This window comes from Octodon degus, unplaced genomic scaffold (genome assembly GCF_000260255.1).
Source record: "Octodon degus isolate 3935 unplaced genomic scaffold, OctDeg1.0 scaffold00112, whole genome shotgun sequence".
NCBI classification, from domain to species: Eukaryota; Metazoa; Chordata; class Mammalia; order Rodentia; family Octodontidae; genus Octodon; species Octodon degus.
Window position 1 is genome coordinate 7,600,873 of NW_004524688.1, and position 23,804 is coordinate 7,624,676.

At 41.3% G+C, this 23,804-nt stretch overlaps 1 protein-coding gene across 2 annotated transcripts in view; it reads right to left on the reverse strand.

Annotated features, from left to right (window-relative positions):
• Rptor (regulatory associated protein of MTOR complex 1) overlaps window positions 1–23,804 on the reverse strand; it is a 427,093-nt gene that overhangs the window by 147,735 nt on the left and 255,554 nt on the right. For both annotated transcript variants that reach the window (XM_023699242.1, XM_004639505.2), the window contains exon 7: window positions 1,934–1,993. In XM_023699242.1, coding sequence (XP_023555010.1) covers window positions 1,934–1,993 — 60 coding nt within the window. The remainder of the gene's footprint in view (window positions 1–1,933; window positions 1,994–23,804) is intronic.

Sequence of the window (23,804 nt, forward strand, 5' to 3'; positions counted from 1 at the left end):
TCTCTCTCTCTCTCTCTCTCTCTGCTTTTTGGTTACTACCAGGTGAGCAACTTACTCTTTGCCATGATTTTTTGCCTCAGCATGGGCCCAAAAGCAACAAAGGCAAGTGACCATGGACTGAAACCTTGAAACTGTGAGCCAAAATAAGTTCTTCTTTAAGTTGTTATTCTCAGGTATTCTGTTAGAGAGGGAAAGTGGCGAATAGTTATCCTTGAAAGCTGACTTCTGTTGCTCCCCACAGTGCTTCTAGGATAACTTGTATTGTACATGTCAGGTATGCATGAAACAGTCTTGTTATTAATTTGCTCTGAGGAAAAAAGACATTTGGTTTTTCTAGTCTAGGTGTTGATGACTATAATGACTAATCAGAGATCTGCCTGTGCACAAACGCTTTCATTCCCGTAGGGTAAACACCCAGAAATAGGGCTGCTGGGACACAAGATGTGTACACATAACTCAAAAAACAACTGCCCAACCCTTCCAGTGTGGCTGCATGCCATGCCTTCCCAATGGTGTGTGGCAGTTTCAATGTTGCTCAGCCTCCCCAACACTAGGCACTGTCAGTCCTAATTTTAGCCATTATACAGTTTCCATTTGCCAAATGATTAGTGATTTTGCACATCCCTTCAGGTGCTTATTTGTCACCCTACATACTCCTTTGTTAAAGTGCCTCTGTATGACTTTTGTCTAGTTTTTAGTTGGGTTTTAGTTTTTGGGTGTCCTCTGTCAGATTTGTGACTTTACACCATTTTAGCTGTGTCTTTGAGAGACTAAATAGTTGAATAGTTTTCAGTTTCTCCTTATGTGAATTATGCATTGGATGTCATGTTGCTGGGCCTGATGTATGTCTGGGAAAGACTGGGATGGCAGCTAGCTGTCCTAAAACCAAGGACTTGATTGTAGAAGAGTCTGGTGTTGTGGGGAAGACTACAGATTATGGACAAGGAGATTATGGACTGGAGATTATGAACAAGGGACAGATCCTTTCCAGCAAAATATGAGAGGCTGAGTAAACATTTCAATAAACAAAAGCAGAGTCCTGTCTATAGTAGTTATGAGTGTGACTAAGAGGCTGGGACACTCTCCTGCACATGGACTGATATGACAAGTGACCTGCAGCCTGGACAGCACACACTTGGGCCAGTGCACTTCCAACTGGTGGGGCTGTGGGTACATCACTGCTGGAGTATACCATGACTATCACCCTGACAGAACAGTTCCCCTTACAAACAAAGTCAAATGCTATTTTATGGAGAACCTTAGTAGATCTGCTTTGATAGCTAACTTACTACAGGAAATTCATGCCTTGACTATTTTAACATGATTCTGTGTGTCAGGACTGGTGAAATGAATCATGGTGAGTCCAAGAGTCAAATGCACATATGAACAAATAAGCCTGAACAGCACAAGTTAAGTTTAGAGTCAGCAATGTCATTTCAAACCCAAAAAGATCAAGACAGACAGTGTTCCGCAAGCATGGAAAGCGAGGGTGGGGCAACTTCTGGAATCTGTTAGCCTCAGACAGTAAAATGCCTGGTGCCAGGGGTAGAAGTGGAAGTTACAAATTACAGAAGAGCAAGTTAAAATGTAAGGAAATATGGTCAAAGTGTCACTAGGATGTGACTATTTCAGCCAAGGAAAGCAGAGAATCTACATCTGTAGGTGCCTGGCTAAAGAGCGAGAATATTTTTAAATGTTCAAAAGAACTCAGCTTTTTATCATTCTTTTAATATGGCCCCATATTTAGCTACCTCCTATACTAAGCATTAGTATAACCAGCACAAAATAGCCTTAACCAGAGAACAAAAGAACACAGTCACATGAAAGGGAACTTCCCCACCTTGACAGAAAGCACTGCTGAGAACCAAGAGTGAGAAAAGGAAGAGAATCCTTTAGATCTAGAAAGCCACAAGGGCTTCACAATTTTACTTACTTTTCTATCAAATCCAGCGTAACTCCAGGCACCAGACTAACACATTTCTGCATGCAAAACCTGCAGAGAAAGGAAAGAGTGTGAGTGGCGGGAATGAAATATTAAAGGAAAATGTGACTGTCCAGCAGGAAAGTGGAATGTGGGTAGTATGGGGGACTGTCATGACAAACAGGTAAACCCAGGTTTCCTTATTTCTGGCAGTGTTCAAACTTGAGAAGAAACTCCCATTGCCAACTTGTCACAGGTGCCAGACTCCTGAGTCACAATTAGAGTTGTCAATGGAAAGAGCTGGTGTGCAGCTTTCCCCAGAGAGCAGCTCCAAGAAGCTACAGAAATGGAAACTTCTACACTAAGTACTGCTAGAGTGGACTGGAATTTCATGTTTTTCTTCTTAAGAAAGTGAGATGAGAATAACCTGAAGGCACACAGAAGAGCCTGGAGAAGACAAAGGAACACCAATTCAACTGTATCATGTAATCATCATGATTTCAAAGGAGTTGTAACAGAGACTGCAAATCTGCTAACAAATCCATTGTTGAGAGCTACAGTAGAAGTGGCAAGGCTTTATTTAATTTGAACGTACTGAAAGAAAGCAGGAAACCATCCTTCTTTTCTCCTGTCAAGGCCAGTGGCATATAGCTGGGCAGAATCAATGGCAACTTTGTGTAAAATGGCAACTACATGTTTTTAGTAGAAGACATGTAAAATGCTTGATTCATCTATGCTGAAAATTAAGAACAAGCATACTTTTCAACAACAACAGCAGGTAAAGAACACATACAGATGATCCTTGACTTAGAGATGGTTCAATTTGCAATTTAACAACTCTGCAATGTTATGAAAGCAACAAATTCAGCAGAAACTGTATGTTGAATTCTGAAATCTTACTAGTCTAGTGATACTGAGTTCAATACTCTCTTATGATGTTATGATGTAGTGAGCTGTAGTTCCCAGTATGCCACCCAACCATGAAGGGAGACAACTTATACTCTATTAGGGTTAGGGGTACAATGGCTAAAGTATGATGTTCCACAGATCAGGTGAATAACAAGCATTTTCCAGTTAGGATATTTAGAACATGAAATGGATTCTTTAGGATATTTAAGAAATATATTTCCATGTATTGCTGGTGAACAGTATATCTAAGAAAGGAGATGAGGATGAAGAGGTCACAATCAGGGGACAAATGGAAGTGAACTGCCACTTTGTCGCCATTAGTGGGAGGTGATCTTAGGCCTTTATACTGAACATATCATCCCTTCTGCTTGCCCAGGCTTCTGGGACACAGTCTGGGCTCAAACTTGCAATCTTTCTGCCTCAACCCTTTACAGTGCTGGTATTCACCACTAGGCCTGGCTGGTAGTGACTAATTTATGGGGACAGGGGAGCTGGCAGGGTATAGATAGCAGTGCAATAAGAGGGTGAGAGATAAAGAGGAACAGAAAGTTTCAGAAGCAGAAAGACATAGTCACGCACACCTTATTGGCCAGTGGTTCCTCTCTATAATCCTCCAGTGGGAGGCAGAGTGGAGCTGGCTTCCCTGCACTTGTGTGTACACTGCCCACTAAGTACTGTAAGAAGTAAGGCCTAGCTCTGTCAGCAAAGAAGTTATGTTTTTGCTTGTGGCTGCAGCAGCCGGTGTTTTATTGTTCAAAGAGCAAGTGAATAAACACAAGGACCATGTTTTCTTTTTTTTTATATTTATTTGAGAGAGAGAGAGAGAGAGAGAGAGAGAGAGAGAGAGAGTGGTGTGTGTGTGTGTGGCCAGCTCAGCCCACCAGGGGGCGGGGCTGGCTGGCATGTGGTGCTGGGGGATTGAACCGCGGTCCCTGATGCTTTATTAAGCTTGTTCTAAATAGGTGCTTTAGACCACTGAGCCATCTCTCCAGCCCGACCATGTTTTCTTGAGAGCACACAGCAGTCCCTCCACAGTGCCTTAGTGTACCCCCTGGTCAGCTGGTAGTTTCATTCTGAGAAGATCCTTCTGGGCTCACTTCTAAGCACCTCTGCAAACTCATATCCAATGTAGATACACATGGCTCCAGGGACAGTTTCATATTCAATCACGATCTCTCCACGGCTGACTCTGATCAGTAGAATCCTATGTAAAGCAGGCAGCTTTGTCGTTTGTCTTTTCACCCATAATGTCCATATTGATTGGGATTTTCATGTCTCAGTAATGGCAGATTCATTTGTATTCAACTAATCCTTCTGCCAATAACAAGGAAAAATTATGGAGTTTTTTTTTTTTCTTTTCAGAACTGGGGATTGAACTCAGGCACTTGCGCTTGACAGGGAAGCACTTATTCTACTGAGCCATCTCCCTGGCCTCTGTGGAGAAGATTTTTAAAAAGATTTGAAAATACCAAAGAAGAAATAAATGCAAGCAAAAACTGGAAGGGCTATGACACTTAACATGAGACTCTGGATGAGTCACTTCTACTGGCATCACGATTCACACAGCATGCAGGGACAGGACTCAGTTCAAAATCAGCAGGCTTACTAGGCTGAGAAGTCAGAGATCAGCAGCTAAGATTACCAGGAAATTACACCGTGTAACTAAAGAATGGAGGGAGCCAAATTTTACAAGCAAACTTTCCTCCAGCCCCAGGCTGATTCATAAGTCACATGCAGAACATGATGTCGAGGATCCCAGGAAAGACATCCCAGGCTGAAAACTCTGAGTGGAGATTTCAGCATCTCCTGCCACTAGGAAGACAAGGAGGATGGTCAAGTCCTGGCAAATTGGATGGCTTGATAAAACCTGGGTCTTTCCAGGGTCACTCCAAGGAATCATTCCTTAGTTACAAGCTTCATCATAGGATTAGGGTCGTAGCTTGGAATTAAGAGCAAAAGGAAAGAGACCAGTCTTGCAACCAAAGTTCTATGACGTAACCAGGTCCTCCTATAGGAGCAGAGCTACAAACTGTTCAGAGGACAACAGGGCCTGGGTCTTAGTAGTGTCACCTCCAAAAGAGACAGTAGGCTACCTAAAACCAGAAAATGAAACAGCCAAGACAGGGCCAGGTGTAGTGATGTATGCCTGTAATCTCAGCACTTGGGATTTGAGGCAGGAGGACTGTTGCAAGTTCAAGGCTGGCCTAAATTGTAAGTGAAACACTGTCTCAAAAGGACAGCAATAACAAAAACAAAGTCAAGACACACATGTAGAATAAGCAGACAGAATTACAAAGTTATAAAAACTAATTTGATTATTAACTGAGAAATAAGTACTATTATAAATACGGAAAATACAAACTTTTCTTAAACATGAAATTAAACAAGGACACCACACAACTTTACATATTTAAGTTCTGGTCATTAGAATCAGTGTACCATGGATATAAATCAGTCACTGAAGTCTGTAATCTCACTTTTGCCAATAACCTGTCTCTTATACCTATACCACAGTTGCTAACAATGGTTTTATGTTGTTTTGTCCTCTGAACAACATTATTAGACAATGAAAAGTAAGATTGGGCAAGAGCAGAAGTGATAAAAATGACTCAAAACAATTCACAAAACTGGAATAAGTAACTTTAATAATGAGAAAAGTAACATAATTATTTAGTTTTTATTATTTGGGATTTGCTTTATATGCTTTACTCAGACTGTTTAACTCACAAAATTCTATGAGGTACCACTGCCCTTTTTACAGATTTAGAATATCTACAAATTAGGAATATTATAGTAATTAACTTTAGGAATATTAAAGATAGCTACATGTAGAGGCATTCCTGTAGTCTCATTTACTCAGGAGGCTGAGGCAGGTAGTTTGCTTGAGCCCGAGTTCAACGGAAGCTTGGCCAACATAGTGAGTGAGATTCCATGTGTTAGTCAAATTTTTTGATGCTAGAAAAGCCTGAAAAGTTTTTGATGCTAGAAAAGCCACACAAGTTCAAGGAGAAAACGTTTATTTTGTCTTATAGTTTTAGTCTATAACTGACTGTCTCTAAGCAGCATCATGAGCAAAAGGCTATCAGAGAGAAAAGCTTCCAAATGCATTACAGCCAGGAAAAAGAGCACAGAAAAGCCAGAGAGGACGGGACTAGCAATGGTCATGTCCCCATGATCTAATCAGACACATCAGGAAGTATGCTTTACTAATCTCCCAGGTATCTCTTAAAGCAAATAAATTAATAAACAAGATTAACACTTGTCTCAAGAAAAATGAAAACAAAAAACATCTCAAAAAATTATTGAAGACAACAAAAAGATGTGGAAATCTTTCAAAAAGACAGAAAAGATCTCTTTCAAAGGAATAAGAATCAGATTAACATAAAATGTAAGGACACAATGGAATAATATTTGTAATTCACTGAAGAAAAAACTTCAAACTTAGAATTGTATATTCAGCTGAACTGATATCCAAATGTGAGAAAAAAATAAAAATATGTTCAGGTACATATAGTCTCTCAAGGTCTGCCATTAAAAGATGAGGAAGTCCGGTGTTATGGCACACACCTAATATTCCAGTACTCAAGAAGCTGAGGCAGGAGAGCCTTGAGTTAAAAAGCATGCTCAGGGGGCCAAAGGGAAATTTTCACAGGTGAGGTCCCAAGTTAAAGAACACACACACACACAAGACATGTATGACAACAACTTATGGTAGCATGGAGCAGAGGAGATAGCCAGAGCAAGAGTACAAGAGACCTGCCTGTGTCTTCACTGTGTAATTCTTACACAGGCTATTATTTCATGTTTATATTCTTACATAGTGCTGTAAGCAGGACATGTGTGTTTACCTGTGCAAAGTCAAGGGTACACAACTGTATCCCACAGTGCACCTGTGCTAGACAAGCATGGTCTTGTCCTCAGGTGTCCTTAGATTTTTCTCATAGTACTGAAAGATCAACTTATGCATAAATGACTTTGAGCTCACCTGTGTTGGCTATGAATGTATGTGTATATTTGTCAGGTCTGGCATTCTAGCTATGGTGACTTTCAGAAAATAAGGGAGTTCATACTAGTAAATAGCATATACTTAAATACTGTTTTGTTACCACTGTTCCATATTTCAATAATAATTATGTATGTGAATCTTCATTGCTTTTTTGTTTGTGCTTCTCATTATTTCTTATTATTTTCTATTTCCCATAATACTCATTCTATTGTCAAGTGATTTTAAAATCATCATTTAAATTTCATACATGAATTATTTGATTTCTTTTCTTTTCTTTCTTTTTTTTTCCAGAACCGGGGATTGAACTCAGGTCCTTGCGCTTGCCTGGGAAGCGCTTATTCCACTGAGTCATCTCCCTGGCCCCTTGATTTCTTAAAGTTTTCCCTTCTCTGTTAGTTCTCTTTTAACCTTCTTGTACTATTTTTGTCAGCTCAGTATCTATGGGTTTGTTGCTGTCGTTTTTGCTTGTTTGTTTCCCTCACAGAGCCCACCTTTATGTAATTTCATTGAGCAATGCTATCTGTCCAATCTCTTCAGTTGCCTAGATCTGACAGGTGCTTTTTCTATAAGTATTTTTTCCCTTCTTCTGGTGCACCCTAGGATGAATACAGTCTGTCCAGGACCACTGGTTCCACTCAGGCTGCATTTCCCACTTTTACTAAAGCAGCCAGGCTGGTGCAAAAGCATCAGTTTTTGTGGATAGAAGCAGCCAGAATGACTGCCAGCTCTCCTCCAAATACTTTAGGAAACACTGCTGACCTTAGTAAGTATGGTGGAAGCCAAGTCTTCAGGTCATCCTAGAAAGAAGTGGAGTTTTTAAGATCTTTAAACACCTCTGCGGCCTGGCCTTAGCTCAGTTGTTTAAGTGGCTGCTTCCACAAAGCTGTCAGCCTCAGGTTGCTGTAGTTCGATCCCCACAACTCTCAAGCCAGCCAAACCAGCCAAACGTGCCAAACCAGCCATGAGGGCATTTGGAGGAAAAAAAAAAAAAAAAAAAAAAAAAAAACCTTTAAAAAAAAAAAAAAAAACACCTCTGCTTTTCTCATGGAAAGGAGGTCACATGTCAGCATCTATGTCTTTCTTCAATTTGGTCCTACATGTCCTTTGTGTTGCTGAAATATTTGACAAACAGGGGTGGTAATGCACACCTGTAATCCTAGCATTTGGGAGGCTGAGGCAGGAAGACTGCCATGAGTTGGAGACCAGCCTGGGCTACAGAAGTGAATGCAAGGCCAGTCTGCCCTACATAGTGAAACGCTGTCTCAAAAAAACCCAATAAACAAACAAATAATAAGTACATCACGATTTGTGGCATTTCCAGCCCTGTTAAAATGTTTTCCCCTTTATATTCATTGTTTTTGTTGTTGTTTTGTGTGTGTGCTGGGGATGGAACCCAGGGCGTTATACTGTGCTACCACTGAGTCACACCCAGCCCTATTTCCCTTTTGTTCATTTTACCTGTGTCCTCTCTCTCTCCCTCTCTTTTTTTAATGTTTTATTTATTATTATTTTTTATTTATTATTTGTGTGTGTGTGTGGCCAGCTTAGCCCACCAGGGGGCGGGGCTGGCTGGCATGTGGTGCTGGGGATTGAACCGCGGTCCCTGTGCTTTGGTAAGCTTGTTCCAAGTAGGTGCTTTAGACCACTGAGCCATCTCACCAGCCCCTCTCTTGAGTTTTTGAGACAGGGTTTCACTACGCAGTTCAGGCTGGACTTGAACTTACTTTGTAGCCAGACTGGCTTAGAACTCAGTGATTTTCCTACCTCAGTCTCCTTAGTGTTGGGATTATAGGCATGTGTCATCATGCCTGGCCTATAGTGCCATCTTTCGCAGACCTGGCCTGCCTTATGCTGTGTTCCAAAACAATTGTGACTGTCCTTCAATTCAGCTCAGCTCTGCTCTGACATTACTTCTTAGAGTGAGCAAGGTCCTACAGGTAAAGGCTCAGTCCCACAGATGACCCCATTTCAGATGCCAGTCACAAGTCTTGCCCTTCTTGTACAATCTGAATGAACAGTTATCTACTGGGATTCCTAGGGTCTTTCGCTGAGAAACAAAGCATAGAACAAGCATGCTTCTTCAACCCCATCACTCTCTGGGCATTTCCAATCTGAAAGCTTCAAAGGTCTCTGTTTACAAGTTTTTAACGTAGGCTTCATTACCTAGGCATGAATCACTGGTTACTTAGTCACCAGCCCCTCTATTTCCTGAGGTCCAATCTTTGGTCCTTGCCTAGGTCTTTTCTGGTGATCAATCTCACCCTGATGTAGCCTCTGGGGTCCCCAGTCATCTTGTTAGACAACAAAGACACTCATAGCCAGGACATTAATTCCTAAGGGTTTTCTATAGGCCAGGACAGTGGGACAAAAATCAAATACGGTATTTTTTATCACATCTTACACGAGTTGTGGAAACTACTGCTGAATTCCCTATACCAAGGCAATTCTAAACACTTCTCAAGTTTCACCTTCTTCACTTTCTTCCCTACCTTGAGAGTTCTGTTCTCTTCAGGGGCAAGTGGGGTCTGAGAGGTGTTTGGCTGCTTCTCTCTGGAGGGTGCTATAGTGTATCACACCAGCAAGGGCTGCTTTTCTGCAGTATCACAGAATAGTCACAAGTCAGCCATTGCCAGGCTCCAAAGGTTGAAAACCTGGCTGCTGGAGCCGACATCCTTAGTCACTCCCATTTGCAGCCTGGTCCTGACTAAAAGTTACTGAAAAGGGCAGTATGAGATGGCCAGCAGATCTGTTGGAGTCAACTGTGTTCTTCCAGGTTTGCTGAGAGGCATCTGAGGCAACTGTTCTTTCTAGTCATGGGTGAAGGACTACATGGTATAAACAGACCAGGTGGCAATAATCTGGGGACGGGCTGTTCAACACTCTTATCAGCACTTGCTACTGTCAGATTTATGAAGAAGCGATTCCAACTGTTGTGAATTAATATCTCACTGTGACTTTACTTGCAGTGCCTCCCTGAATGATGTCAGCATCATTGCACTTCATTTGCCATTTTCTTTGGTGAAGTATCTGCTCAAATCTTTTGCCCATTTAAAAAACGTCTTTGTTTCTTTGCCAAGTTTTGAGGACTCCTTCTATGCTTCAGCAGAAGTCCTCTGGCTGGTGATAGTAGTGTCTCTGTGTGGTAAAGCAAGGGTTGTGACAATGTCCAACTTTTATTTCTATGGAAGATATTTCTGGAGTCATACCTAAGAACTCCTAATAGAAAGGTTTCATATTATGTTCTTTTTATTTCCTAATAACAAACAAACAAACAAATGTTACTTTTATAAAATCTAAAAGATCACCTTGAACTTTACACTTAGGTTTACAACCAGCCTTCATCATGTTTGGTATAAGGTGCTTGTCACAAACAAGGTTTGTTTTATTGGGCACAGATGTCTTATTATTCCAGGAACATCTGTAGTAATACTATAGTTTCCTTCATTGAATGGCTTTGTTAAAGTAGGCTTTGCAGCTTAACACTGTAGACACTTGCTATATATATACACAATTTTGTAATTTTTGTAATATTACAGATATGCTTCCATATGTATTTTGCCATGTCATGACTCCTGTGGATCTAAGAAGCTGATATTTTTATCATAATTAAGATGACCTTATATTACTGCCAGGGATATAGCTCAGTGGCATAAGGTCCTCAGTTTGATCCCCAGTACCAAAACACAACACAACACAAAAAAGGATGACTTTGTGTTGGCAGCACAAACTCTTTTGAACTTTCTCTTGCAACACAGGCTGTAGTTGAGACCAGTTACTTGGTAACATCCCTTTGACTACAGGCTGTAGATAGCCACACTGACACACAGGCCCTGATATGTAAACAATCTGGTGGTGTTTCAGACCTTTCTTTCCAGAACAGGCACCTGGAAGCTGAGACATTGCTCCTTCTGGGAGGATAAACAAAAGTGCTCTCAGACTGCCACTTGAGACACATATCACTTTAAAGAGGTACTGGCACTGCAGGCCCTGCTAAGTGAACAGCCCTGTGACTTCTTTGAAAACTAAATGCCATCACAGATCTGCATGAGTGCTACCTTGAAGGAACTGGTCCTTTGGACTACTGCACTAGCACACTGGCCTCAAGTAATTTTCTTGTGGATATTTTTGCCTGTATTTTCATATATTCCTTTTGATTATTTTTGCTTATTTTGCTTTTGTGGGCACTGCAATAAACCAATTCACTTGGAAGCTATTTCCGCCTCATTTTTCTTATAATCTGATTAAAGAATAAAAGGCTCGGCCCCTCCTGAGGGAAATGTAATCATTGAGATTGAAGGGTTGTCAGTTATATGGGAAACTGGCTCAGCCTGGCTGCTGTGGTGTGACAAAATGGTACTGTTTCTAGAATTTAGGCTTCTGTCAACTGCAAGAGTCTGGAACTATAATTGATTTATTTATTGGTCTACCCTACAAGCTTGCTATAATCACTTTCCAGATTTAAAATTGCTTTGGTAGATTCTATTGTATTTTCTACAATTAACTATTTTTAAATAAAGATGGTCTTATCTCTTTGTTCTTAGTATATGCAACTTTTATTTCTTTCTTTGCCTTGTCATATATGTGCTGCTGATATGAGTACTTCCTTGCCTTTTTGAAATGGTGAGTCTTATAGCATCACGGCCCACAGCAGTATTCACATTCAGGCCTCATTTGAGATATTAGAAACTAGACTAAATTTTTTTTTTAATATATAATCCATAAGGCTGAGGAATTCCCTTGTATTTCTGCTTTGCTGAGTTTTACACAAAGATAGATCTTGAAGTTGTCACTTTTTTTCTTTGCTGGGATTACCATGAGTTTGTAATTAATGTTACTGTGCTAATCTGGTGAATGCCTCTCACTTACTTCTGGGATGCTGAAACAGCATTGCAGTCTAAGGATAAACCCCACTTACTACAAGGTGTTTTCCTTTTCCCCTATTGTGGTACGATTACATATAAATATAAACAAATACATATTTGTTCTTTGTCCCTGGTTCCTCCCCCAGTGCCCTTAAAATTCTTGGAATTTCCTGAGTGATATGAGTACCTTTGATTATTTGTATCAAGTCACTTTTGACCCCTCCTGAGTTTACACAACCAGGTGACTCAGGGGTCTCTACTGGCTGCAGGATACAGGTGGGGTACCAGAGAGCTCAACAAGTGAATGGAGCAGTACAATTTTCAGCCCTACCTGGACTGTGGCCTTATATAAGTCAGCGACTTTCTGACTGTAGAGACTAAGCCATATAAAGACTACAGATAAGGAAATTCCAGAGCTTCTGGGTTGGAGAATGAGTGCAAAGTGTGTACTGGGAATGTGTCACATCTCCTGATTTTATCAGAGTAGTTGTCCCCTTCCCTGCTCTCCCTAAGTGAGGATGCGGCCTGTACCTGGGGCACAAGTGGAGACATAGCACAGGACAAGACCCCAGAAACACAGTTCCTTTGTGGACTGTCTCAGTCATTAAACAATGGCATCTGTGTCCTGCTGTAGCCACTGAGAGTGAAGCTGCAGACAGCTCACTCCCACAAGCTGGGACCAGGTCACTTTAGCATTTATGCTGTGAAGGTGTCAATGAAACTTCCACAGTAAGTACTTTAACCTAATCTTCCTAAATGTAAAGCAAACTGACAGAGAGGTTGCACTATAAATATTCCTTTTAAAAACAAATCTCAGAAATAACTTAAAGCACAATAAATACACATTAAAATTAAAACAAGAATATTTCAACTCTGCCACAAAACAGAACAAACAAGAAAGAAATAAAGAAAATAAATGACCCACATCTTATGTGTTCCATTCAGCTATGCTTTTAGAAGAAAAAAAGTAGAAAACTTTCTTAAAGTTTAATAAACATAAGAGGCTCTGTAGACTAAGCACCCACACTGGGCCAACAGATCAAGTTAAACACTGACATGGAACCACTCAGGCTCAAAGCTCAGCCTCACCAATCTCAAACCAAGTTGCTTACCTGACCTTCTAGGAACCAGGACTACAGAGAGAACAGCTAACGTCCTAAACAGGTAGGGCACTTACATCCTCATGATGATGAAATTTCCACCAAAATGTAACTTACAAGGTACTCTGAAATGACTAACTCATTTTTTTCTTTATTTCTGTTTTCTGCAGCCCCTTTGTCTACAAAACCAACTCTTCTGCCCAGTTCATTGGAATACTTAACCTTATTTCGTGAAATCACGTATTGCCAATTCTAGTACTAAAAACAAAGATCTCTATACTTGTTGTAATTTTGCTCTTTGAAATTAATTTATAAATTTTAGCTAGCAGCCACTTTTTAATGTCCCTCTCTTTTTATCAGATTCTAGGCCAGTGACCAGGACAAACAAAAGTGAGCCACAGGCATCTGCTGCCTCATAATGGCCTTCTCTGCTTCAGCAGCAAGTGAGCTGAAAGAAAACCTCTTTATTTCATTAGTAAGAGATATAGATGAGCTCCTCCTCTAACTTGCTTTCAAATAACATAAACTGACCCATCTGTGTTGGGCTGTGCTACAACCCTGTGCCAGGGCCTAGAGCCTGGCAAGGAGTAGAAGAAGGGCACTTTATACCTGTAGTGTGCAGAGCCACCTGGCAACAGAAGCTCTTGGCTGGTAATGACACTAAGTGCACACTGAAGTATGGGGAAGGGTGATGTGGTAAGTTTGTCCTTTACTAAAAATACCCAGAAAATCACAATGATAGAGCAAATAAAATGTGAAAATTATATATGGTGGTTCCTTTTATTCTCTCAATAGTTGTTTAGAAAGATTAAAAACTGTCTTATAATAATAATGAGAACAATAGAGACAGACAGACAAACAGATGGACAGATAGACAGACAGACGTGAATGGTCAGTACAGACACTCTACATGAATGAACAAGAGTCAGGAAAACATCTAAGCATGTTAGCTAATGTTTCAAAACTTGTACTTGTGAACAATGCCAAGATTTAAAGTGAGATTCTTGGTTTCTCTCACTTCCACTGTCTCTGAGGTTACCAATTGTGAATATTGACTTGCAAAGCAGAAAACTAACAATCCTTGCCTTAAAAGGCAAGATTCTTCCCATGCGCAACTGTCAGGACACAGACGGCCCACTTGAACATCGTGTGCCCTCCACAGAGTAGGGTCCGTTTCAAGGGACCTATTTACATTCAGTGGCCACCTCCTGCATTTAGAATTCAGCTCATTCAGGACAGCTCCAAATTTTCCATGTTTCTCAGCCTGATTCAATTCTTGCTGTACTTTCATCTAATAAACTAAAATAACAAGGACGATGTTTACACTGCATGCTGACAAAGATTAGAAGTGAATAAATACTAAAGTGCCTGGAGGAAGCCATGCAAAGTCAGACAGAGGGACATCTGCTAGGGGCCTGCACATAGTACTCTGACTCTGCCAGTGTCCCTCAGGAGTCCCAGTTGCACATTCTAATTTAGGATGAGCCTTCATGATGGCAGTGCTGAGAAATGGCTATAGGGTTGGTTCGGGCTGTGATCCCTTGAGAACCAAGGTACTGTATTATCAAAAGAAAATGCTGCTAAATAGCTAAAAGGGTACCTTTTGCACTAAGTGTCTGTATTTTCACATGCAGCAACAGAGCTATCATCTATCTTTGTCTAAGATAGCCTTATGAAATAGCCATAAAGCTCAGTTTTTTTAAAAAACGTAATTCTTTTAAATTACAAATAATGAAATATTTAAATTATAATCATCTGCCAGGTTTACTTTGATTATCTTTTCTTATTTGCCATCTGCTTTTCTTTTTCCATATTAAGAAGCCATGCTCTGGGGTTCAACCTTTACCTTGCACCTTGAAGTTCACTGGGTGGACCCCTACCCCACCCGATGTTGACAGGATTGAAGAAGTATGCCAGCAAAGGGTCAGCCACCTCTGCCTTAATGGCAACTAAGGGGTAAGAGGGCACTGCTACACCTGGCATGCCTCACCTCTTACCACTCAGTGACAACCTCCAAAGAGCTGACCTCACCTATATGACCACTATGCTATGCTGAGAGCAGCAGAGCTGCTGAGCCGTAGGCCTATCACCCAAGGTAGTGCTGTAAAATTTAATCTCAAACCATCTACAAAGAGAGACTCTTTTGAACATTTCATTCATTTTAAACCTGAGAAGGGCTTCCTTTTTTTTTTTAATTGTGGTGGTGGGGACAAATTCAGAGCCTTGGCACATGCTAGGATAGTGTTCTATCACTGAGTTACACTCCTGGCCCTCTATTAAACTTTTTTTTTTCCAGTTTTTCTTTGATTGGATCAAGTTTAACTTCTAACACTGGGTGAGCCACACAGAAACAAGGGAAAGAGTACTCGAACTAGAGTGAAAGTTGAAGGCTGAACCTAGACTATATGATCAAAAATAAAATGCAATATTTTTCTTACCAATTGAAATTATTTCATTTAAAATATTTTTATTTGTCAAATTAAAATTTAATTAAACCCCAAATCTGAATTTCACACACCTCTACCTGCCTTTCTTGTCAGCTCAAGGTATCCAAGAGTTCATAGGATTTTGAGGAAGATTCAGATGGGGACCACAAAATCATGTAACAAGTGTCTTCCATGGCCAGGAAGTTTTCATTTGCTACTGTTTGGACCTTAGGGAATAAAAACAGTGGTTCGGACAGGTCCAAAACTACTGACAGCGACTTGGCCAGTTAAGGGGCTTCAGTACAAGGTCCTATCTTTGGGACTGAAGGCCAGGATGGGTTGAGACTACATAACTCAGCACATTTTGGGGGAGGTCAACTCAATAATTAGCACATACCAGGCCAGTCAAATAGTTCAGTGGATTAAAGTGCCTGCAAGCAGACACAGGGCTGGGGGCTCGATCCCCAAGCCTGCCATGCTGGCCCTGCCCCTGGGGCGCACTGAGATGACAACTGAGACTGGGTGTGGTGGTACACACCTGTAATCCCAGCTCTTGGGAGGCTGTAAACAGGCGGATCACTACGAGTCTGACCTACTAGTGAGACCCTGAACACCCTGTAGACCCTTCCCTAAAATACAAAAAATAAATTAATAATAATTAGCATATACCTTTCACTAGTGGAGGAAAGACAGTCTATCACCTGAAATGCTTCTCAAGAAAGGGAAAGGGCCAGAGATATAACTCAGCTAAGCAGTGCTAGCCTGACAAGGGCAAGGCCTTGAATTCAATTGCCAGTACCTCCCCCACCAAAACAAAGAGGAAAAAAAGAAGAGTGAGTGGCAAGATGGATACAAGTAAGATATATACAGGTAACAGGAAAAGGGAGAGCTGGGGGATACATGGGACTCATAACAAAAGTGGCCCATCCAGTGACCAGCACAGGGAAGAATGTACATGTGATTTCTATTTACAGGAGGTATGCACACATTCCTTCCTGATGTATGAAACAGAAACACACAAAAATAGTACAAATATGACAAGGAGGAAAAAGCTTGTGCATCTCAGGCCCACAGGCCAGAGGGGACAACATACATTTTCATAAGGGGCCTTGCTGAGGCAGCATCCACTCAGCCTCTTGCCGGCCTGGGGCCTGCCTATCTTGGGTCCCATAGGTATGCTGGCTCCTATAAACAGCCATTTGTCAGGCTGGATAAGTTAAGTGTCTGGGCCAGAAACAGACCAATGTCCCTCAGCTGTCACCCTTAGATCCGATCTTATTGGTTCTGAGCCTGAAGTTATGCAGTCTTTGTTCCCATCCCTGTCTTTTCTGGTCCCCTTCCAACACCTAAGCTCTCTCTATGGGCTTCTTTCTGTTGATGGCTCCAATTACACTTAAGAAAAATAAAGCACCCAGAATGCTTCTGAACATTAATAGCACCAACAAGATTTGAATTCTTCATGCCTAAAACATTTATCAATTACAATTTGGTAAGTACTACACATTTTAGCTGCTTTATGACCATGAGCATATTAACTTAATAGAAGCAGATGGACATGATAGTAACACTGCTGGTTTGAGGATTTCGTAGGGAAATCCAGCCAGCGGCATGAAAACTTCCTACTAGAAGAGCAAGTTTCTCTGCAGGTGAGGCCTGCTGTGAAGTCCAGCTGGATGAAGGAAAAGAGGTCCAGACACTGGCTTCTTCCTGCTCTCAAGAGTATCAAAGGCAGGGATAAAATCTCTCCCTGAGGTGGGAGGTGTGTTAAGAGTGCTGGGAAGAAAAGCTCATTTCTGGCATTCTGGGAGCAAATAAAGAGGTTTTCCAATTAAATTAGTTTTCCAATTAAATTTAAATGTCAATTGTGTCCTTTAATGAGTTTGATACACAATCATCAGTCCTTATCCGCCTAAACAAGGAGGTTGGCAAGCATACTTATTTTGTCACTTGCTAATTTTATCTGTTGGGTCCCAGTCTGTGGTTTAGAGTCAGAGTCAGCTTCCCTACCAAGTGACCCTCTACTGAAATTCTACCCAACCCAAGCCTGCTCTTGAGGCTTTTATACTCCTCCTATAGTCAGGAATAGCAGCCTTGGAGCCTGAGACATTTCAAATTTCTTTGTTCACATGTGAACATCCTGATCCTAATCTAATCTAATCTAACCTAATCTAATCTAATCTAATCTAATCAGGCAAGGTCTTGTTCTGTAGTTCATACTAGCCTTGAAATAGCAGCAATCCTCCAGCCTCAACTGCCCAAGTACTGGGATTCCAGGTATATATTTACAGTGTAAGAGAACTTAACTCTATTATGCACACAACATGAGTGTTGAAAGATGAGCAAATCAATGCTACTACTACTCTATTAAGTCCTTTGTTGAGCCCAAGCCTCTATCTATTTTACACATGTTCCCTTGTATTTGCTGCTCTGTCACAAGACATACAAGTCCTGTGTTCCCAGCCAGAACCCTCAACAAGGCACCAAAAAGTTAAAGAGCATATTTTTCCTTAATTTTATAGGCAATTCTGATCTTTTAATAGGGAGATGTTTATATCCATGAACAGAAAGCTGGTTTATGGTAGTGTGCACATGTAAACAAGAGCTCTCATGCTTAGTCTTGCAAACAGCCTTAGCCTGTGCTGTGCGAAGAGGCTGGGGACAAGTGTGGGCTTGGATGTATACCCCATGTTGTCACTGTACCTTCTACATAAACTCACAGACTTACTTTCCCAATGACAATTGTGGGTGTAAACTGAACTGCTTGGTCCAAACCATCAACGGTGCCTAGTTGCACTTGCTGGCCTTATGAGCCCTTGCTCTTGACTAGGCTTGATTATTTTGTCCTTTTCTGAAGTATGGTTTTATCATAATAATTCTTAACATTCTTTCAATAATTTTAGGTATATGGCAATCATAAAAAAACCTCAACAATATCATCAAACTGGAAGAAATAAGTTGAAGAAAATTTTCATTGTAATTTTCTCCCTGCCATTTTCAAATGAGATGGGTCATCGCCATTCCCAAGAGGTATAAGAATATGAAAAGCTGGGGATAGTCTTCCTTCTTGGGCTTCACCTCCTCGGGAAAAATGAATAGGGGACACAGTTTCACACAGCCAGAGAAGCCTGATTTCTTTTCTAACACCAATTCTCACCTGCCATTAAATTCAGGATTCTTGTGTGGTGGCTGCCCTGACATCTGGTGGCATGGAAAAAAGTGAATCTGGGTGGTCTTAATGCTGTATTGAGGGCTCAGAGTTCAGCTCAGTATAGAGTATTTGCCAGGCATGTGGGAGATGCTGGGGTCCATCCTCAGCACAGCAAAAAAAGAAAAAAATAAAACTATGTCAAGAGCTTGATAAATCTATAGAAGATAAAATGTTTTCATGCATATGCTAAAATTGCAAATATTTGTGGAGTATTTACAAGTCATCTCATTATCTTTTCTTGTTTTCATAACTATGTAATGAATTAGCATTGTAAGCTCCACACTATTGTAACCCCGTCCATGGCCCACTGAATGCTGCCCTACATAAAAACATGTTAAGCTATAGGTATTCCTCTTTGACCTCAGAAATTAATCTTTTAATTATATAATCTCAAAACGATTGCAGTAGTACATGTGTCATTTCTTTGAAACATTCTCCAAGTGGAAAATACACCACAAATTGAAGGTATGTATATTTTAGGGCTTCATCATGATTTATAAAAAAATCACTCAAAACAGACAAAAACCTAAATACAATAGCTAAAACTATAAAACTCTTACATATGAAATCTTAAGTGTAAAATTTCATGGCTTTGGATTATGTAGTGGTTTCTTAAACATGACACTAAAAGAATAACCAATGCGGGACTGGTGAGATAGCTCAGTGGTTTAAGTGCCTGGCTGGCAAGTGCAAGAACCTGAGTTTGAACCCCAGTATGGCATGCTGTGCTGGCCCCAAAACTGGGCATGGTGGTTCATGCCTGCAATCCCAGGGCTGGGGAGGCTGGGACAAGAGGATCACTGTGAGTCTGAACTGTGTAGTAAGACCCTGTATCCAATAAATAAATAAAAATAAATTTTAAAACATTTAAAAAAAGAATAACCAAAGGAGGAAAAAAGATACTTTGTGCTTAATCAAAACTTCACACTTTTCTGTATCAAAGGACACTATCAAGGAAGTAAAACAACAACTACAGAACAGGACAGAATGTCTTCAAGTCACACATCTGATGACGGTCTAGTATCTAGAGTATATGGAGGTCTCTTATAAGTCTACATGGAAAAGACAAACAGTACAGTGAATAAATGGGCAAAGGACTAGAATAGACATTTCTTCAAGAAGCTATATGAATGCCTGAGAGATCCATGAAAAGAAGCTCACCATAATTAGTCACAGGGTGAATACAGCTCAACACCACAATGACATATCAGGGCACATGCACTAAGGCTGCCCTGGCAGGACTGGCAGCATCAGAAGGCACCTTGGCCCCAGTCTTGCTTGTGTACTTGAGTGTTCAAGAGTGTATTATAATATTTATCAGGAAATCTGGTAGTACCCTGAAACTGACATATATTCCAATGATGAAGAACTTAAAAGGGAGCCAAGGATGTTCCACTGTTCCTGGATGACTTGTCCTGCTGGAGTCAATCACCCTTTCATTCCAATCAGTAGCCCAGCACTCATTTTTACCAAGGAGATGTTCCTTGTTACCTGGAACCATCTCACTTTGACCTCACAGTGCCATTCCTTCCTCACAATGATTGGCAAAATCCAAAGAACAGAATCTTTCCTTTGCAACATGCAAAGTAAGGGACATTTTTTTTCCTAAAAAAAAAAAAGATAAAATTGAAAATAACACCTATGTACATATATGATTTGGGGCAGTCTAATACATAGTCTAAAACTCTGTAAAAGAAGGTTAGAAACAGCTATTAAAAATTGAACATAATCAACTAGTGACCCTGTTCCTGGAAATGTTTTTGAGGAAATAATCTAAAAGAGAAGCTCTATGCTCTGCAGAGATGAATAGAAGACTGCTTCTCCCATAAACACACTATAATTTTACCATGATAGGAAAATCCTCAAGTAATACAGTCCATAAATACGATGGAAACTAAATTGGAAAATAAAATACTGACTAGCAATATAAAATAATCTTAAGTAATCTTTAGGTTTTGGAAACAAAATACAAACTATATACAAATCCAACTGAGTAAAATTATGTACATATATGGACAGAAAGGATAAAGGATATGGAATAACAAACAGCTGGGGCTCTGGGTATTTTTTCTTTTACATTTTCCTTTTCATTGCTTTGCATATTAATGCTGTTTGTGCAGTAAGTGAAAAGGAAGGCTCACTCTGGGACCCTCACAATGTGCACAGGTCTAGGCCACATGGGCCAAGCCTTTCTGTCTCTAAACCTGAGGGTTCTGCTCATACTGGGTCACCTTACTGAATGCCATCAGAATGCTGCTTGGGCTTACTCCATGTCCTTGAATTGCTGCTCTTCAGCTGCCTTCCTCATTCTCAAGCACCCCCTGAAGAATCTGAGAAGAGAGAACAACTGAAGAAGCCTAAAATCAAGGTAAAGAAATCTACAGAAAAAGAATAAGCCAAAAGAGGAAGCCCAGGATGAAAGGACAACAGGGGGGAAAAAAGCTTCAAGATGAGATGAGCAGAGGAAAAGGCTTGCCAAAAGCTCTTCTGAGTTCTTTGTGGCAAGAAAAGGTAACTTTACTTAGAGACCCCAGCATCTGGCTGTAACCTCCTGCTGCCAGGGCAGACACTTCTACCAAGCTGGAAGCCCAGGCTTGCAACTAAGCTATCCACGCTGCAAGGGGCAATGGCTGCAAGAAAGGAAAAGACTCAGACAGGAGGCCAGGAGTGACCCTGAGGACAGGTATAGAACATGGGATGGAAGCTGGCAGGGTACCAATGATGCAGGTGAGGAAAGACAAATTTTAAGAAAATGACTTCATTACTTCATACCTTTCCAAGCCAGAAGAGAAGGCTAAATGTCCTGAGGATAGATGCTGTGTCAGGTACTGATCTCTGGAGGCACCTCCTGGTACCCTGTAAACAGGGAGTCCTCAGGATAAGCCACATCACAGCACCCAGCTCTGCCGGCACTGAGGGCTATGATTTCAGCCCATAAGAACAGCAGCACTAGCGAAGGCAGAAGCAGGCCATGGGGAAGAGAAGAAAGGCCTGGGATCAGCATCAAGCCTTCCACCGGGCTTTGCTGGAAATCTGGCTGTAAGATGAGGCAGTTGTATGCTGAGTGTCTGGTTGCTTATCAATCATACACTGATGCTTCCTGCATTACATCTGCTATCACTACTCCTGAGTTATTAGCAAAAGCAAATGTGCAACCATATGGGAAAATACTTTGTAAATTACAGAGTGTTATACAATTAATACACAAAGACTTGCATTTACATTGCAGTTTCCACTCGTGCAGGTATCCTGGATGGTCACACTTGTTACTTCAATTGTTGGGCGGCAGAGTAGCATTATCACACGTTATGGAGAAAATTGGTAATTGGAGAGGGAGGTGGCTTCCTAAAGTTGGGCCTGGGGATAGGACCAGAAAACATGCTGGCTCTTGCTTCTGAAGCAGACCATGATGGCCCACATAGCACATGACATCAGGGTGTTTCCTATTATTCTCTTTTTTGATACTGGCAATTGAGCACAGGGTCTTGAGCTAAATTTCCAGCCTTTTATTATTTCTTTTTTTTTTTTTTTATTTTGAGGTAGTGTCTAAGTTGCTAAATTGCCAAGGATGAATTCAGAGTTGTGATCCTCTTGCTTCAGCCTCTCAGAGTGCTGTGATTACACATGTGCACCACCATGCCTGGGTTGATACTACGCCGTTTCTAACGGACACCCCAAATAGTGTTCCCCTCAGGAGAAAGGCAGACAAATATAGGAGTAAGTTTACTACAATAAAGAGCCTGTGCCTTTTGGCAACATCCTTCCTGGTCTGCCTCAGAAGAGGGCCTGCCTGTGTCACAGCACTGCACTGCAGGTTACACCTAGCACCTGTCCACCAAGAGCTGTCAGGAGACCTGGAGCAGTCAGCCTGATGAGGGCTCTGCAGCACAACGGAATACTGTAAGTGCAGCTCAGCACCAGTACTTATCTTCCAGAAAGAACAATTTACTGGCAACAGCTCTACAACAACATGTCCCTGACAAGGCTACACATCAGGCTGTCAGCCTGCTCAGAGCACCCACGCACAGGAGGGCCTTGTGCCAGAGGAAGCAAAACCAAGCAATGTCTAGCAGCCACCTGGCACAGACTAAAGCTGCAGCCTCACTCTGTGTACAAAACACTCCAGCCAGGCAGCAGTTAATGGCTCCAACCCAGTCCTCCGTGTAAAATGTGCCCCCAGTGGCCTGCCTTGGAGCAAAGAATAGGCATAAATCAAAACAAAGACAGGGCCTTCCAAGAGACTTCAAGCCTAACAACTGGCTCGGGAGTGAGAAAGAGTAAGAGAAACTGACCCACAAAAGGAAGAGGCATTTAAATGACTGCTTTCCTGCATGCTGACAGAACAGGCTGCTCAACACCAATGAGGACATTAAAACCCTCTGCTAGGCATACTGCTCACTGCAGCATAATTTAGCTGCAGCTGTGGCACCTTGTACGTGTGTGCAGTTTCCCCAAAAGCAGAATCACACCAGCCTGCCTTAAGCAGGGTCTGTCAGGGCCTGGTGACACACTGGAGAGGAAGGGAAACACCAATGTCAGGAGCAGTAAGCATCCCTGCAGCCTGGGCCAAATGTGGGAGTGCTGCCCAGCCAGCATCCCTCCTGGCTTTCTCTAACAGAAGGGCCACCTGTAGTTTCCAACATCCCACCATGAAGGCTATGAGAAAACCTGACTTTGAAAGACCTGTGTTCATTAAGCTGCATGAATGATGACTATTATAAGGCAGAATGCTGGTCAAGAACAGAACATTCAAGTTTTAGAGTCCTGGTTCAAATCATTGCTTTGCCACCTATTGATTGTAGGTCTCTGAGTAGATAATCTTCTTTAGGTCTAGTTGTTTTCACTTATAAAATGAGGATAATAAACCTATAAAATCAGAATTACTAAGATTAAAAGGAACCAAAAATTTTCATTTATACATGGTATATAATAAAACTTAAATATATATATTAGCTAGCTTTCCCTTTAAGAAAAATATTTTTCATTCACAGATGAAAAACACCATCGCAGTACCAAGACTGGATACTTCTAGGCCAGAGGTGGCGAACCTATGATGTATGTATGACACAGCGGGCTGTCTATATCACTGAAAGCTCTAAAAGGTTCCCCATTACCATATCTAGGTGAATAAAACAAACTCCTAAGTTTCTGATGAACACTATGGACAATGAAACTATAAGCAGAAGAGAGAAGCAGGCAGAGAAGGCAGTGTTGGAGGCTAGCATACCATGAGGGAGGGGGGAAGCAGGGCTGCTACCAGCTGCACCGTAAGAGTTGGATCCATGGCACTGACAGGATTGTCCCAGAGAGGTTTCTGGGAGAGCTGTGGCCACTCAGTGTGTGGACAGGAGATTGGGGTCCAAGGCTCACAC